The following is an 18,647-nucleotide window of genomic DNA, read 5'->3' as shown; positions in this document are numbered from 1 at the left end:
ATGAAATGTTTGCTTTCCTGCTATCTTGAGAAGCCTTGGAGGCATCTATCAAGTTCAACTAGGCTTTATTAATTGAGCTTGGCAACCTCTAACTCATGAAGATATTTATTTAACCCTTCAGCCTCTCTGAACTTACCTTCATAGCTGCTCACGTAGACACAGGTTTGCTGGGAGCAGTCTATTGTTTACCGAGTCCTCCATATTTTTTTACTGTCTCCAAGAAAACTAAAATATAATAGTTTTCAAATGGTAGTGATTTCTTTGGTCCTAGGAGGATTAGTTTCTTATTCACAGGAACATCATGATAGAATACAGAAGTTCTTCCTGGAAATTTGTATGTATAATAAATCAGAAAAGCCAGTTTTCAAAAATGACATGTACATAATAGTACCTACAGAATAACAGAGTTGGAAGGGATCTTGAAGGTCTTCTAGTCCATCCCGCTGCTTGAGAAGGAGACCCTATACCATTTGAGACAAGTGGGTATCCAGTCTCTTCTTGAAAGACTCCAGTGATGGAGCACCCACAACTTCTTGGCAAGCTGTTCCATTGGTTGATTGCTCTCACCATTAGTAAATTTCTCCCTAGTTCTAGGTTGCTTCTCTCCTTATTTAGTTTCCATCCATTGTTTCTTATCTTGTCTTCTGGTGCTTTGGAAAATAGTTTGACCTCTCATCTTTATAGGATCCCCTCAAATCCTGGAGCACTGCTATCATGTCTTTTCTAGTTGTCTATGGAGATTCTCAATCATCCAGGTCGTGGTTGTCCCAAAGGAGTTTTTTTTTCAAGAGACAATTGGACTTTCTTGTCTTTCTCTGAAGATGTTTCACTTCTCATCCTAGAAGCTTCTTCAGTTCTAACTGGATAGTAGAGGGATGGAAGGGTTTTATATTCTTTGCAGACAGCTGGTCATCTATCTCCAGTCCTTTCAGCAGTTCCAAGAAGGTTCTACACCCATTTGCACTCCTCAGGTGATCCTGAGGACACAGATAGACCTCCAAGTGTGGAGTCAAAGACTCTCTAAAAAGATGCAAATGACCAGCTGTCTGCAAGGAGTATAAATCCTTCCATTCTCCACCGTCCAGTCAGAGCTGAAGAAGGTTCTTGGATGAGAAGTGAAATGTCTTCAAAGAAAAAACAGAAAGTCTAGTTGCCTCTTGAAAAAAGCACCTTTGTGTCTCCTCTAGTCCTTCTTTTCATTAAACTAAAAGGTAAAGTTTCCCCTTGCACATACGTGTTAATCGTTTCTGGCTCTAGGGGGCAGTGCTTATCTCTGTTATAAAGCCAGCGCTGTCCGAAGACGTCTCCATGGTCATGTGGCCGGCATGACTAAATGCCGAAGGCGCACGGAATGCTGTTACCTTCCCACCAAAGGAGTCCCTCTTTTTCTACTTGCATTTTTTACCTCTTTCGAACTGCTAGGTTGGCAGAAGCTGGGACAAGTAACAGAAGCTCACTCCGTTATGCGGTGCTAGGGATTCGAACCGGAGAACTGCCGACCTTTCTGATCAACAAGTTCAGTGTCTTAGCCACTGAGCCACTGCGTCCCTTACTTTAGGTAATTTAAGCGTTTCTGGAAATAAATGAGAAGAGAGAAGAGACAGCATCCAACTACAGCCTTCTCTTCATTGCTCAAGTGAACATCCTTGCCAAAAGAAAGGACTACATGCTGAGCGACAATGGCCTCCTTCACACAATAACCTACAAGCTGTGTCCAAAATCATTATGCTCAGCTGGGCTTCCTATAAAGAAATGGGAACTCCAGATTCTGTCAATGAGAAACCAACAACACACTCCTTGCATTCACCAAGTAATTACCAGAAGAATGAATGAAATGACAGCAGAATGTCTACTACACTTGAGCACCATCATTGTTGAAGTCCAGATGGCCCTATTGCAGTAATGGAATTGATGGATGCCAAAAGGATGGAACACCAGTGTGAAAGGATATAGCTTCGGATTAAAACTCTAGTCTTGCAATTGGAGAATTTATTATTTAGAATAGCCCTAGTTGCTTTCGGATGGATGGATGGATGGATGGATGGATGGATGGATAAAGGAAGGTAGGAAGAAAGGAAAGAAAAGAAGGAAGGAAGGAAGGAAAAGGGAAGGAGGAGGAAGGGAGGAATGGATGAAGGAAAAGAAAAGAAAGGCAAAGGAAGGGAAGGAAGAAAGAAAGGGAAAAGGGAAGGAGGGAGAAAGATGGAGGGGAAGAAAGGAGGGAGGGAGGAAGAAAAAAAGGAAGTGAGGAGGGAGGGAGGGAGAAAAAAGGGAGGGAGGAAGGAAGGAAAAAGGAAAGGAGAGGAAGGGAGGAAGAAAACAGGAAGGAATGAAGAAAAAGGGAGGGAGAGAGGGGGAAAGAAAAAGGGGGGAGGGAGGAAAGGAGGGAGGAAAGGAGCAAGGGTGGGAGGGAGGGAGGAAGAAGGGAGGAAGGGAGGAGGATGGAAGGAAGGAATTGGTGAAGGAAAAAGGAAGGAAGGAAAAGGGAAGGGGAAGGAAAAAGGGAAGGGGAGGAGGAAGGAAGGAAGGAAGGAAGGAAGGAAAAGGGGAGGAGGAAGGGAGGAGGAAGAGCGGAAGGGGAAAGGGGAGGAAGGAGGGAAAGAAGGAAAGGAAGGGAGGGAGGAAAGGAGGGAGGGAGGGAGGGAAAAAGGAAGCGAGGGAGGAGGGAGGGAGGGAGGGAGGAAGGAAGGAAGGAAGGAAGGAAGGAAGGAAGGAAGGAAGGAAGGAAGGAAGGAAGGAAGGAAGGATGTAAGCTGTGCCAATAAACTTGCATTTACAATTGACTGACGGTGGTTTTGTCAGTGACAATGGTGTTCAACTAGCGATCCAGATGTTTTGGGATTGGCCCCTACTTGGTCCTGTCTTTGGTTTCTTTTCCAAAGTCATCCTTCGTCTTTTTGCAGGTCTTTTTATTTTGCGGTTTTCTTCTCTTCTCTCTCTCCTCTTCTGCTTTTCTCCAGGTATTATTTTTATTATTATTTAATTAGATCATTAGTTGTTGTTTTTGTGTGTGTGTGAGAGAGAGAGAGAGAGAGACGTTGCATACATGTAGCTAATTGCTTTGGAAGGAAAGGAGGACCAAAAAAAGCTCATAATTTAATCTGCGGTGCCTGGAAAGCCCCAAAGCCTTTGCAGCTTAAGGACACACAGTCTGGTTGCATTAATTTGAACTGTCTCCATCTCAATAAATTACATTCCAGCAGAAAAATTAATTTTCAAATTTGGGCAAAGAGAATGGAAGCGGTTGGGAGAAGCAAGAAGCATGCTTGCCTCTCTATCATCATTAGGTTCTCCAAGAGCAAAGACGAGGAGAACAAATGAACAGATGTGTCTGAAGCACTTAAATATAAATCTGCTTCCAGCTATAATCCATATGGTTGAAGTTTTAATGCAGATATTTTAGTTTTTAGTTTTAATGCAGATATTTTAGTTTTAGTCTTGCTGAGGCCAGAATTTTTCCCCAGCTTATTTCTTGAAGTGGGTATTCTGATCTAGGCTTCCTTGGAAAGCATAAAACACAATCTTAATTCTGGGAAAACCTCTTTTATTTTATTTCCACGGCTGTGAATTACGTTCATTCACAGCCTGCAAGGCTTGGCAAACAGTCTTTCAGGGGAATGTTGATAAACACCCACCTTATCGCACTTGGAATGCAGCCAGAGAACGAATGGCCAAATGCAAGGCAAGGCCAAACTTGACACAGAGTCAAACAGAACTTTTCAAAGTTTGAATCGACCAGACAAACTAATTGCTTCCTGCAAAAGCTCACATCCCGTTCGCTCCTCTTTTATGTCCTATGGGAGGGGCCAATCATCTCCGAGGTGTGGCCTTACTCCTGAGCCAACCCTGCTTTCTCAATTGTTCTTGTCTTCTGGTAGTCCTGGGAACCAGTTCCATAAGCTCCTCCACCTCACTGCTGTCTGAACCCAAAGGCAGCTGCTGACTGCCAACCTGCCCTGGCCCCATCTCTGCCTCTGATGCAGAACCCTCCTCCAGATCTTCCTCAGCCTCCTGACGCAGCCCAGGTTCCTCCCCAACCTCCTCACTACTGTCTGACTCTGCTGCCAGCTCCATCAGCTGCAGGCAGGCCACAACAGAGGGGACTTGAACCTGTCATGGATGGATGGATCAGGGAACTGTAGAGTTGGAAAGCTGCTTTGATATCACCGAGTTCAGCCCTGTTCAGGGCAAGTTTCACAGGATTGCAGAGAAGAGCAACAAAGATGATTAAGGGACTGGAGGCAAAACATACAAACAACGGTTTCAGGAATTGGGTATGTCTAATTTAATGGAAAGAAGGACTAGGGGTGACATTAGAGCAGTGTTCCATATCTAAGGAGCTGCCACAAAGAAGAGGAAGTCAACTTATTCTCCAAGGCATCAGAAGGAAACACAAGAAAAATGGATGGAAACTAATCAAGGAGAGAAGCAACCTGGAATTAAGGAGAAATCTCTGGACAGTAAGAACAATGAATCTGTCTGGGTTCCAAAGATTGCACTAATTAAATCATGAGCCTCGAGCCATGCTTCAAAAGAATCCAAAAGATTTATTAGGAGCAACATGCCGGCATTAACCTAAATGCAGCCAACTCTGGCATACATAATTTACAGTCACCTGTGACCCTGTTTCCCCACACCCCCTCTGGGTGTGTCATAAATCAGATTCTCCAACGAAACACCATTCACGGGCTGGGTATCATCAATCACACTCTCCAATGAAGGATTTTCAGGGGCAGAAGATCCAGTAGCCTAGGCTAGAATCTTTATAAGATAAGCGTGGAATGTGCTTCTGGTTTTTATTTGCCGTACTGCTCCTTTAGGTTTTCCTCCCCCACACTTCTTACGGCAACTCGGAAGCAGGCATAGGAATGCTTTACAAGTTGACAGAATTAGTGGAACAACTGGCTTCCAGAAGTTGTGGGTGCTCCATCACTGGAGGTTTCTAAGAAGAGATTGGGCAACCATTTGTTGCCTGGAACAGTATAATCTCTCCTGCTTGAACAGGGGGTTGGCCTAGAAGATCTCTGAAGGCCCTTCCAACTCTGTTATTCTGTTAGATCGGTATTTCTCAACCTTGGCAACTTTAAGATGTGTGGACTTTAACTCCCCAAATTCCTCCAGCCAGCCCGCTGGTGGGGAAAATTCTGGGAATTGCAATCCACATTATCTTGTAAATTGCAAGGTGACAAGAGTCTGGTGCATCCATTACAGATGGTTATCCAGCACTGTTTGAAGACTTCCCATCAAATATAGCAGTATTTCAATCAAATAATAACAGTAAACCAAATAATTGCAGTTTTTCCAGCCTCTGTTATAAATTGCTTGTTTTGTTCAAATGTCTGCTTAATTAGATGGTTCCCATTATTTTTGAATTGGTGCTGGAGTGTGATTTTTATTATTATTATTATTATTATTATTATTATTATTATTATTATTATTATTATTATTATTATTATTATTGTTGTTGTTGTTGTTGTTGTTGTTGTTGTTGTTGTTGTTGTTGTTGTTGTTGTTGTTTGCACAGTCAGCCAGATGTTCACACTGGATTTGGCATTTTTTATCCACCTATCAAGTCCTCCCGAAGGATGTGGATGTTTGATGCTGTTAAAGATATCTCTGCAGGATGTAAGCTGTTCCAAGAACAGCTGCCTTTTGCAATTGACTGGTGGTGGATTTGTCAATGCCGATGATGCTCAAGTGGGCTTTAGATGTTTTGGGATTGCACCTGAGACCCTTATTATTATTGGTGGTATCTTTGCTTTCTTTTGCCACAGTTTTTCTATTTCTATTGGCATATCTTTGCTGTCTTCTCCAGCTCTTCCTCTTCTATTCTGTGCTGTCTCCAGGGTTTGCTGCGTCCGTTATCCAGACTGTTTTATCTGTCTTACTAGCAATTGTTAAGTCTGGGGTATTATGCAGCAGGTGCCTGTCAGTTTGAATTATCAAAAGCAGTGGCCCCCACCCTTTGGGGCACCAGGGACTGGTTTCGTGGAGAGAAGTTTTTCCGTGGACTGGAGGGTGCGTGGTTTCACATACTGCCTGCATCTGGCAGATGGGCTTTGTTTATTTGTGTGGCCTGATTTCTGGCATGCCGTGGCACAGTACTAATTCATGGATAGGGGGTTGGAGACCTCTGGTCTAAGGTCCCATTTAGTTTCCTCGTTTTCCATCACTTTCTCTACTTTACAGTCCTACCAATTCTTTCCTGCAGGCAAATGGTATTTCTTGCACAACTTCCAATGCTTCATTGTTGCTACTTTGTCATGCTACGGAGGAGGAGGAGGAGGAGGAGGAGGAGGAGGAGGAGGAGGAGGAGGAGGAGGAGGAGGAGGAGGAGGAGGAGGGAGGAGGAGGAGGAGGAGGAGGAGGAGGAGGAGGAGGAGGAATAATTGCACAGTCTGCCAGATGTTCAGACTGGATTTGGCATTTTTGTCTATTGAGTCCTTTCCAAGGATCTGGATAGACATATTATTGAGGGCAGGACAAGAAGCAATGGGTGGAAACTAATCAAGGAGAGGAGCAACTTAGAACTAAGGAGAAATTTCCTGACAGTTAGAACAATTAGTGGAGCAACTTGTCTCCAGAAGTTGTGAATGCTCCAACACTGGAAGTTTTAAAGAAGAGATTGGATAACCCTTTGTCTGAAGTGGTGTAGGGTTTTCTGCCTAGGCAGAGGGTTGGACTAGAAGACCTCCAAGGTCCCTTCCAACTCTGTTATTCTATTATATTGTTGGTGATGGTGGTGTTGGTGTTACTACAAATGCTGTATTTTGGGTGGTTTTATTTTCCATCAGGAAATTTTGTGTGCAGATTAACTGGCTATCAAAGCCCAAATAAACAAGGGAGATATTACAAGCCGTGCATTTGAACGCTAGTAGCTATCTGTAACAGCAATTGTTTTAGTAAAAAGACTTTCCATTTCTCACTGAAGGGCATCTTTCTATCCACAAGTACATATCAAGAAAACCCAGTTGGTGGTGAAATACATCTGGGCTACTCCCTTGAAATTTTAAAGACGTTTGAGGTTGGAGATCGAAACCTGAAAACTACAGAATGAAATCGATAGGAAACCGTTCTTTCTGAGCCTGTTTTCTGAAACTTTCCTTCCCCCCCACCTTTTTTTTCTCCTTTTGCTTCATCCTAGATAATTACTACGGTACTCCCAAGCCTCCAGCTGAACCAGTCCCACTACTATTAAATGTCACAGATCAGATCCTCCCAGGAGCAACACCCAGTTCGGAAGGCAAACGGAAAAGAAACAAGTCAGTGAGCAACATGGAAAAGGCAGGAATTGAGCCTCCGGAAGAGGAAGAGGAAGAGAAAGCTGTGGTCAATGGCAATAGCATGGCAATCACACCAGGTGAGAACATTTCCTCACGGGTTTTCATGCAGACCGAGGTTGCATTATACAGGACAACATCAAGATCACGTGAAGTGTTACTGCTATTCTATAATGCCACACTTTGAATTTTTTTGTCCAGTTTTGGGCACCACACTATAAAACAGGTGTTGAGACTCTGGAAATTGGGCAGAGAAGATGTCATGCTCCTGGTGGAGACTGACTCTGAGGGAGAGGAGGACAAGTGTGGCTCCAGAGGTTGTGGAGGAGGTTGGGCAAGGGCAGAGGCCGGCTGGGCAGTCAGAGAAGGACCCAGGCCCATCCCCTCTCCATCCTAGGGCATGCGGGGAGGAGAGGATAAGGGAGAGACGTGGTCTACTCGGGAGGAGAGGCCTTGATCCTCTTCATGGGCTGCAGCTGTGACAACTGGATAAGAGGACGGGCATGCGTATGGGCCAGCGCTGGAAACAAAGCATGGAAATATCTCTAGTTTATTGTTCCTCTCTGAGTTTGGCGTCCTTCCCAGTGTATGTTCTGATATCTGTGGACATCTTCAAGGCCTTATCTTGCCTGGTTTGTGTTGTTTTTTACTCTTTATAGTTTAAATGGAATTTCCTCCTCCTTGTAACTGCTTGTGTGGGAGTTTTTTGCCTCCATTCAAGGATATTTGGAGCTCGGAAGCAAAGTGAAGGAATAAAAGGGGCTTCACCTGTTTTTTGTAACTGTGTTTATTTTGTATTCCACCCTGGGTCATCACAAAAGAGCAACAAAGATGGTTAGGGGGTTGGAGGCTAAAATATTCAAAGAATGGTTGCGGGAATCGGGTATGTTTTAGTCTAGTGAAAAGAAAGACTAGGGGCTGACATGATAGCAGTCTTCCAATATTTGAGGGGCTACCACAGAGAGGAGGGGGGTAAACTTATTTTCCAAAGCACCTGAAGGCAGGACAGGAAGGATGGAAATGAATGAGGGAGAGAAGCAACCTAGAACTAAAAGAAATTTCCTGACAATGAGATCAATTAACCTGTGATGACCACAAGGCAACACAGCCAAATAAGCAAGAAGAGTCCCTATATTATCTCCAACTTTGCCCCCAGTGTCCAGTTACCTTCGGCTGGAGAAAAAACTCTCCTAAGAACAGTCTTTATAATGGAGGAAATTCAGTCTGAAAAAAGTACTTATAAACTGTAACTAAAAATCCACACAAACCACGCTGCAGTAATTAACTGGACAGGGCAGGTGAAGGAATTGCAGACTTGAAAGCCCAGCAAAACACACATAGTTGGGAAGATGTCAGGAACACATATAAACCTCAACAATACCAGATAATTCACTATTTGCTCCCAACAACTAGCTGGTGCAGCTTCCCCTTTTAAACATTGTGTTCCCAGCTGCAGCTAATGAAGGGAATCAGGGCCCTTTCCTCCCCTGTAAGCCAAGCAACTCACGTTGCTCCCTTCTCTGTTCCTCCCTACGTGCCCTAGGATGAAGAGGGAGTGGGCCTGGGTCTTCCTCCAAATTACTTCTCCCTTGCTCTACCTCTTCCCTGCTTTGCCCAGGCGGACTGTGCCCTTCCCCAGTTTCCTCCACAGCCAACGGAGCCACACTGCCACTCCCTGTCAGCTGCTCGGCCTCCCCCTCTGAATCAGATTCCAACAGGTGCATGACATAACCAACGGAACAGCTTGTCTTTAGAAGGTGTGGGTACTCCATCACTGGAGGCTTTTAAGGAGAGAGTGGACAGCCACTTGTCCAGGACGGATCCCCTGAGTGAGCAGTGAGTTGGACTACAAGACCTCCAAGGTCGCTTCCAATTTTATTACCATGTCATTATGTTCTATACTCAGCATTTGCATACCCATAAGCATATAAAAACTGCCCTCTTAGATTTCACAGTCTCTGAAGACACTCTCATCCAGGACTATTTAAGATGCCTTCCCTCTGGGTCAGGATTCTGAATTTTTGTCAAGGAAACTCACTTAACAAATGTGTTGCTTCACGTCAGAAATTTTGGGCTCCATTGTGGTCGTAAATCAAGATCTACCTGTATGAAGCAAAACACCCAAGTCATTCATGGAAATCCTGTTTTAAAATAATTAAAAGTCCAGTGTGGTCAATTTGTGTATAGTTCCAAGTGAGATGAAAATCTCTTATAACCAATGTTTGGGGCCTTTTTTTATTCACAGAGATATTGCTGTATCCATATCTGCAGCCAGGAAGATGCCAAAGTCAGTTTTAAAGTGATATATAGTTTAGAATATAAAAAATGACATGAGCATAGCTTATCTCTATCAAGCGTAATGCCTTCCATTCTTCTTCCAGCCTGCATTTTTCTGCAGATTTTTTTTCCCAACTGCACCCACCTAATTCCTAAACAGAAAAATATTTCTCTGTCTAGAAATATTGGAACAGATTGTTAATGGTTAACATTAACAATGAAACAAGAGTAAATTTATATATTTGTGGAGCATTCCCCCCCTCAAATTATAGGAAATCCATTAATTTGTTGCCTGAGAATATGGAAACATTCTTTTAATTATGTATTTCCTAAGGGCAGGTTAATTTTGCAATCACCCAATAGGTGATTCAAAGCCAGAAAGCTAATGCAACAAGGAAAATTGAGATCGTTTACCTGTCTTTCATGCTACAGGGATTAAATATTGTTGAATAAAATCTGGGTCGGTATGATGCCTTTTCAAAATAGAATGATTGTGGATGCAACAAATAGGGAGGAAAATATTTTTTCCGAGGTTGCTGATTATTGAATAGCAGGTGTTTGCATTTCCTGCAATAGAGTTGGGTGAGAGAAGAGATGTCTTTTATCCCAGCTCTGAAAGATATTTGAATCAGAACAGAGCTGGAAGGCCCTTGGGTCATCAACACCCCTCTTAGAGGAGAAATTTTTCTCAAACCCTCACTTTAAATTTTATCCCCCCCCCCCCCCCCCCCCCCCCCCCCCCTCATCTAATCCAACCCCCTACTCAAGCAGGAGACCCTATACCATTTCAGACTCTTCTTAAAGACCTCCAGTGATGAAGTACCCACAACTTCTGAAGGCAAGAAGTTCCACTGGTTAATTGTCCTCGCTGTTAGGAAGTTTCTCCTTAATTCCAGCTTTCTTCTCTCCTTGATTAGTTTCCATCCATTGTCTTGCCTTCTGGTGCTTTGGAAAATGAGTTGACTCCCTCTTCTTTGTGGCATCCCCTCAGATACTGGAAGACTGCTATCATGTCTCCTCTAGTCCTTCTTTACTTTACACTGGCCATATCAATTCCTGCAACCATTCTTCATATGTTTTAGTCTGCAGGCCTTTAATTGTCTTAGTTGCTCTTCTCTGCATTTTTTACAAAGTCTCAACATCTTTTTTTTGCAATGGTAGTAACCAAAACTGGATCCAGTATTCCAGGTGTGGTCTTATCAAGGTTTTATAAAGCCTTAGTAAGAGAACACCAAGCACCCCACCACTGTCCTCCTCCTTCCTGTCCTCCTCCTCCTCCCCTTCCCCTCCTCCTCCTCTCCACAAATCTCCCTCTGTTCTAGAACTGATGATGTTACCTACTTTGAGTAATGAAACATCTGCAAGAAAACCACTAAACTCAGAGAGCACCAAGGACCCCCTCATTTCAACCGTAAGCTCCTTTAGTAGGTTCTGAACCAGGTGTTATGCCCAGAGGAGTAAAATACTAAACCTGGTATTAGTAAAAGACTAATAGTAAATTAGTAAAGGATTCAAACTGGCCATGCGAAATCAACATAATTTGGTCTATTTGTAGAGTTAACAGTATTTGTTACTCCAGAGACTTCTGTAGTGCAGGAATATATGGTCTTCTTTTTTGGCCTTTAACAGATTAACAGAGTTGGAAGGACCTTGTAGGTCATCTAGTCCAACCAACCACCCAAGCAGGAGACTCTACACCACTTCTGACAAATAACAGTCCAATCTCTTCTAGAAAGCTTCCAGAGATGAACCTCTCACAACTTCTGAAGGCAACTTCTGTTCCATCAGTTGATGCTTCCAACTGTCAGAAAATTTATTCTTATTTCCAGGTTGAATCTCTCCTTGATCAGTTTCCATCCATTATTCCTTGTCTGGCCTATAGGTGCTTCAGAAAATAGCTTGACCCCCTCTTCTCTGTGGCAGCCCCTTAAGTATTGGACGACTGCCATCATGTCTCCCCTGGTCCTTCTCTTCACAAGACTAACCAAGCCCAGTTTCTGTAACTGTTCTTCAAATGTTTTAGTCTCCAGTCCCCTCATCATCCTGGTTGCTCTTCTCTGTACTTTTTCTAGAGTCTCAACATCTTTTTTATATTGTGGTGTCCAAAACTGAATGCAGTACTCTAGGTGTGGTCTTACTAAGGCTTTATATAGTGGCATTAGTATCTCCCTTGATCTTGATTGCATCCCTCTGTTAATGCAATTTAGGATTGCATTGGCTTTTTGGGCTGCCGCCGCACACAACTGGCTCATATTTAGCTGGTTGTCCAGTAAGACTAAGCCTTCTCCCATTGGCTTCTCCCATTGGCTGGAAGGAGTAAAGATGGAGCACAAAGCCATTCTTGATGTTCTTTAATCATCAAGAATGAAGTTATTCCCCTAACCACATTGATAATCCTTTGGACAGATCGGAGTGTGGAAACACTCCCGTGCAGTCTTCTCTGAACCTCCTCATAAAACTCATGTCTGTGCTTTTATCCTCCTTCTGCGATGCAGCTTAATTTTTGAAAGTAGGTCGCCTAAAAATGCAAGAGTGGTTTCCACTGGTTACAGTAAGGGAAGAACTTAATTTAGAATCTCATTTTCAGCAAATCTGAAAAGATTTGCCTCTCTTCAACGTTGCGACTCATAATATCTTGTAGTCACACTATTAATATTTTTAAGTGAATCCTTTCTAGAGAAGAAAATGCACCACAAATATGATTTGTCTCTATGTGCAATACATAGCTTCAGGTAGAAAAGAGTCACTTACCGAAGTAGTAGCGCAAAATTGTTGCCGCTGGAGCCAAAAATCAAGGGAATTCCCTTGGGTTTGTAGAAATAAAATGATATGAAGAGATTAAATCATTGCAGGATCCCAAGAGAATTTTATTTGGATTAAAAAGTTTGTCATCCCTGTAACATTATTGTGTTTCCTGGAATACAGCCACCTTAGGTACTTACAAGAAAAAAATGACAACTGGTGGAAGAAAACTTATGTAGTTTATAAATAGATAGATGGTAGATAGATAGATAGATAGATAGATAGATAGATAGATAGATAGATAGATAGATAGATAATACATAGATGGTAGATAGATAGATAGATAGATAGATAGATAGATAGATAGATAGATAGATAGACAGACAGAAACAGACAGACAGACAGACAGACAGACAGACAGATAGATAGATAGATAGATAGATAGATCAGACACAGACAGAAGATAACACAAGGACAGACAGACAGACAGACAGACAGACAGACAGACAGACAGACAGACAGACATGATAGATAGGTAGGTAGCAGAGGTGGTATTCAGCAGGTTCTGACCAGTTCTGAGAACCAGTAGTGGAAATTTTGAGTAGTTCAGAGAACCAGCAAATACCACCTCTGACTGGAGATTTTACAGTATCCTTCCCCTGCCACGCCCACAGAACCGGTAGTAAAAAAATTTGAATCCCACCACTGGTAGGTAGGTAGGTAGGTAGAACAGCCAACTTTGGCTTGGGGAAACCATTTTACTAGAAATTTTGCTTTGATTTCAAAGACTTGCTTCTTCCTTTAATTAAAAGGTTCCTTGCCCATTCCAGTGGTTTTTGTATAAATTACCTCCTAGCAATGAGACACTTAATTCACTTACTGGATCAGAAATTACGCTCATTATGTATATAAGTACACTAAAAGAAGGTCAGTATTGGGATGTATTGGTTCAAATTATATTAAGGTCTATCAAGGCATATGATAAACAAACTGGTAACTGAGAGTTAGTTTGAAGTAGTGGTGAAGGTGCTGGCCTGGAAAACAGGGGATGATGGATTCTAATCCTCTTTTAGGCTTGAAAACCAGCTGGGTGACTTTGGGCTAGCCACTCCCTCTCAATTCAACCCAGCTCACAGGGTTTTGTAGTGGGGAAAATAAGAGGCAGGAATGTTAGGCATGTTTGCCCTCTTGAAATAGAGATAGATATAGTGTATAGTGATGAGATGAACCGACTGAGCTGGAAGGTGGAGTGAAACATGTCATCAATTTAGAGTCATTGCATTGCCACTAGAGACCTAAATCCAGCCCAACAAATGTTCCTGGTAATTTGCACCTGTGAGTGATATAGTGGGAAATAACAACAATGAAATTATTAATTAATAATGAAGTTTGCTAATTATCAGGAACTGAAGATCAAACCTATGACACAAATCAGCAATGGTGGTCCAATGTATTATTGACAAAGTGGGTGCTATACCAAAAAATCAGCACATGGACAAAATTTCCATCTGTCAGTTGCAAAAGGCCACAGTGGTTGGATCTGCCCACAAACTACACCAATACCATCTTAGATTCTTGGGAAGAACATATGTTGATGCATGTGAACGCCAACACCAGCTAAAGAAATGGCAGCTATGAACACATAGTGTTGTGTACATAATAATAATAATAATAATAGCATGTTATTATGAAATTATTATGAAACCAGGCTTAATAACAGTAACTGTGAGAGGGATCTTGGAATCTTAGTGGACAACCAATTAAATATGAGCCAACAGTGTGCAGCAGCAGCCAAAAACGCCAATGCAATCCTAAATTGGATTAACAGAGGGATTCAATCAAGATCATAAGAGGTATTAATTCCACTTTATAAAGCCTTAATAAGACCACACCTAGAATACTGCATCCAGTTTTGATCACCACACTATTAAAAAAGATGTTGAGACTCTAGAAAGAGTACAGAGAAGAGCAACCAAGATGATGAGGGGACTGGAGGCTAAAACATACGAAGAACAGTTGCAGGAACTGGGCCTGGCTAGTCTAGTGAAGAGAAGGACCAGGGAAGACAGGATAGCAGTCTTACAATACTTAAGGGGCTGCCACAGAGAGGAGGGGTCAAGCTATTTTCCAAGGCACCTGAAGTCCAGGCAGGGAATAATGGATGGAAACTGTTCAAGGAGAGATTCCACCTGGAAATAAGGAGAAATTTTCTGACACTGAGGCAATCAACCCATGGAACAGAAGTTGCCTTCAGAAGTTGAGGGAGCTTCATCACTGGAGGTTTTCAAGAAATAATTGGACTGCCATTTGTCAGAAATGGTGTAGGGTCTCCTGCTTGCGCGGGCGGCGTTGGACTAGATGATCTATAAGATCCCCTCCAACTCTGTTAATCTGTATCTATATAATTATTGTGGTTTTTTTCATTCTGGCCCATGCTGAAGTTTGTAACTTAGAAAGGCCAAACCAGCCTTATTTGGCCCATATGTCACTCCTGGCCTGTCTCCATAAGTATGACCCAGGGAAGTTCTCCTGAAGCCCATTCATATCAATTTTGCCTCATTACAATAACAAACAGCCTACAAATGATGTAGGCTATTATTGTGGCCGCATGGTGGCCTAGGGGTTAAGACACTGGGCTGTCAACCAAAAGGTCAGCAGTTCGAGACCCATGACTGGATGAACGCCCATTCCTTGCCCCAGATCCTGCCCACTTAGCAGTTCAAAAACATGCAAATGCAAGTAGATAAATAGGTACCACTTTGGTGGGAAGGTAACAGCATTCAGTGCACCTTTGGTGTATAGCCATGCTGGCCAGATGAGCATGGAAAATGTCTTCAGACAATGCTGGCTGCCTCAGATAAGAAAGAAAGATGAGCAGCGCCCCCTAGAGTCAGGCACAACCAGACAGGGAAAACCTTCGCTTTTGCAAATGATGCCCGTGTTTTTATTCACGCAGAGTCAAGTGAACATGAAGAAAAGGGCCCCGGTGTTTCAGGAGAAACTTCATCTCAGCCTTATCCTGCTCCTGTTTATAGCCAGCCGGAAGAAGTAAAAGAGGAAATGGATGTAACCAAGCATCCAAAACTTGAAGAAAACGATGAACTGGGCCCCTTGCCGGATAATTGGGAAATGGCTTACACAGAGAAAGGGGAAGTCTACTTTATCGAGTAAGTACTAAAATCTACTTTATCGAGTAAGTACTAAAGACTACTTTATCGAGTAAGTACTAAAGTCTACTTTATCGAGTAAGTACTAAAGTCTACTTTATCGAGTAAGTACTAAAGACTACTTTATTGAGTAAGTATGGTTGGAACCTAATCAAAGAGAGAAGCAACCTGGAATTAAGGAGTAAGTTCCTAACAGTGAGGACAATTAACCAGTGGAACAGCTTGCCTCCAGAAAACCTGGGCTCTCCATCACTGGAGGTTTTTAACAAGAGACTGGACAGCCACTTATCTGAAATAGTATAGGTTCTCTTGCTTGAGCAGGGGGCTGGACTTGAAGACCTCCAAGGTCCCTTCCAGCTCATTCATTCTACTACCTGTTGAAAAGGGAATAAGTCCCTCCTAGTTCTGAATTCAGTGGGATCCATTCCTATAAATGATGTTGTTCTACTGAAACAGCCAGGATCATGTATGATGGAATTCCTTGGGACTTATACAGATTATTTTATTTAAATTAGGGGTATCCAATCTTGGCCACTTTAAGTCTTGTGGACTTCAACTCCCAGAATTACCCAGCCAGGATAGCTGGCTGAGGAATTCTGGGAGTTCAAGTCCACAAGTCTTAAAGTGGCCAAGTTTCGAGACCTCTGCTTTAAATTATTTAAATTTTAGTAATACCATATGGGCCAGTGTCTTAAACTATTTGTGTACTTTTGAAACTTTGTCATAATCACAATGATGTTTCTCATGCAGGCCCCATTATGGTGAATAGTTTTTGGTTGCTTAAATTATTTGGTTGCTAAAAGATGTAAAGACTTGGCAAATGTCAGCTATAAACTAAAACTGGATATTTTATTTTATTTCCATCTGTATATGTATGCATAGATGCATACAAATACATTGTGTATATTTGTTTGTTGGTTTAGTCTTGTAATTATTGGTTCCCAGGTTAATAAAGATTCAGAGGAAGCTAAGCACGATCTCCATTATCAGTAAAACGAGGGAAATACTATATCTGTCCTAATGTATAAAATAAAATAAATATAAATAAGAAAGGGTTTACTTGCTGGAGCTTTTGCAACTCTATTTTATTCCTTTCAATAAATCTTGCTAAAGAAAAGTCAATTGGAATTTTGCTTAGAAGCATCTGTTTTGGTTTCAGGCACCAACTGAACTACTTGACAATGTTCATGAAATGTTGAATCTTTTCTTTCTTTTTACTTTGTTCATGTTTTCCACACTTGGGCATGGAAACAGAACAGTGGTGGGATTCAAATTTTTTTACTACCGGTTCTGTGGGCGTGGCAGGGGAAGGATACTGTAAAATCTCCAGTCAGAGGTGGGATTTGCCGATTCTCTGAACTACTCAAAATTTCTGCTACCGGTTCTCCAGAACTGGTCAGAACCTGTTGAATACCACCTCTGAAACAGAAGCTCCATTAAACTTGAGACTACAGAGTTCCCTGGCTGGGGAATTCTGGGAACTGAAGTCCGCAAGGTTGCCAAGTTAGGAGATCCCCTGATGTTTTGTTCTTCTGCTGATAAGGGCTTTGTGTGGTCAGTTGGTCTCGAGACCCATCAAAAGTCCCGCACCTGATGTGACCCTCACCTAACATGATCTCCCCATCACAAGACCCACTGACCACACGAAGCACTTATCAACACACGGACACTGTCACTGAAATCTCCTAAACTCCGCTGAAGATGTTACCTAATTTGGTAATGAAACATTCAGAAACCAACCCACAAGTTTGGAGAATGAGCCTCCATCCTCATCATCTATATGTCTTCCTCAGGGGTGGCCTTCAAACATTTTAGCAAAGGGTTCTCTGCCCAATTGCTGGATGGGAGTGGACATGGTGGGTGTGGCCTAGTCGGCCTCCTGCACCACAGCAGGGGGGGGCATTTTTACCCTCCCCGGGCTCCGGAGGCTTTCCTCGAGCCTCCGGGAGAGTGAAAACGGCCTCCCTGAGCTCCAGAGACTCACTGGAAGCCAGAAACAGGCCCATTTCCGGCCTTCCCAAACTTCCAGGAGGCCCCTTTTTTGCCCTCCTCAAGCCTCCATGCATGCCCTGCACTTATGTGGGATCCAACTCGGGCCACATGGGGACTCCTGGGAGGGGAGGGGTGGGCAGGGCCAGCCAGGAGTGGGATTTGGGGGGGCGGTTCTCCGAACTGCACAGAATCTTAGTTAGGGGCTCTCCTGAACCCCTGCAAACCCCCAGTAGCTGATCTTCCTATAACTGGAAACCCATTTGGCTTTCCATTAGCAATCAGTGTTAAAGTTGTGGGGCAGATGTTGTGAGAGTTCCACAACAACAAATCTTGGATTTGAGTCTTCCGGCTGATAAATAAGGAAGGGCAGCATGCAGTGGTAGGAGTGAGTTGCTCATATTTTTTCTGTCTTCTCTCCCTGGTGCATCTTGCCTTCATAAAGCTGGTAGAACAGAAAGCAAGTTGGAGTGGTTTTAATACGTCCGCTTAGAATCCTCCCAGTATTGTTATCCAAATATGTTACGTCATACGAAATAGTAATAGAGGTTACATAGCAAATACTTTTAAGGGAACATTTTCTCCCCTTTCTAATATACACTCCATCAATTTCATTCCCCATTTCTATCTTAAACCTCTGGCCGCTCTCCAAGGATCACGCTGTATATGCATTAGACTGACCGAAATAAATGCATAATAGCACTCGGAATTTTCCTGCAGATTTCCCAAGATGGCATAAAGTGATGGTACAAAAATACATTAGGTCACTTTAACTCCACTCTGTCAAATGGAAGAAAAAAAAAGACCATGCTTTTCTGAAAGATGAAATTCATGCATGCGATTTGTTGGCTAGGGTGCACATCTGCCAATCGAGCAGTTCAAAGGCATGCAAGTGTCAGTAGATAAATCTGCTAAGTGTTTCAGCTGGAAAGCTGATACCCCAGGACTGAGATCCAAAGCTGCCCGATGGGGTGAGCTCCTATTACTTGCCTCTGCTCCTGTCCACCTGGCAGTTCAAAAGCATGCAAATGCGAGTAGATAAATTCAGTGGGAAGGAAAGAGCATTCTATGTACTTCGACGTATAGTCATACAAGTCACATGACCACAGAAGCATCTTCGGACAGTGGTGGGTCTCTCAGCTAGGAAGCAAAGATGAACATCACCCCTTAGAGACAGACATGACTGGCAAGG

At 42.9% G+C, this 18,647-nt stretch overlaps 1 protein-coding gene across 12 annotated transcripts in view; it reads left to right on the top strand.

The window, feature by feature from the left end:
• The window catches only part of MAGI2 (membrane associated guanylate kinase, WW and PDZ domain containing 2), a 585,270-nt gene that overhangs the window by 374,786 nt on the left and 191,837 nt on the right, over positions 1 to 18,647 (top strand). For 11 of the 12 annotated variants that reach the window (XM_087967823.1, XM_087967821.1, XM_087967822.1 and 8 more), the window contains 2 exons: positions 7,145 to 7,360; positions 15,256 to 15,466. In XM_087967823.1, the coding sequence (XP_087823949.1) occupies positions 7,145 to 7,360; positions 15,256 to 15,466 (427 nt within the window). The remainder of the gene's footprint in view (positions 1 to 7,144; positions 7,361 to 15,255; positions 15,467 to 18,647) is intronic. The other variant, XM_087967826.1, reaches the window with a different exon arrangement.

Source organism: Notechis scutatus, chromosome 6 (genome assembly GCF_049901735.1).
Source record: "Notechis scutatus isolate UNSWTSFEM ecotype Mainland chromosome 6, rNotScu1.2, whole genome shotgun sequence".
In the NCBI taxonomy this organism is placed as follows: Eukaryota; Metazoa; Chordata; class Lepidosauria; order Squamata; family Elapidae; genus Notechis; species Notechis scutatus.
This window is presented reverse-complemented; position numbering and strand designations above follow the sequence as displayed.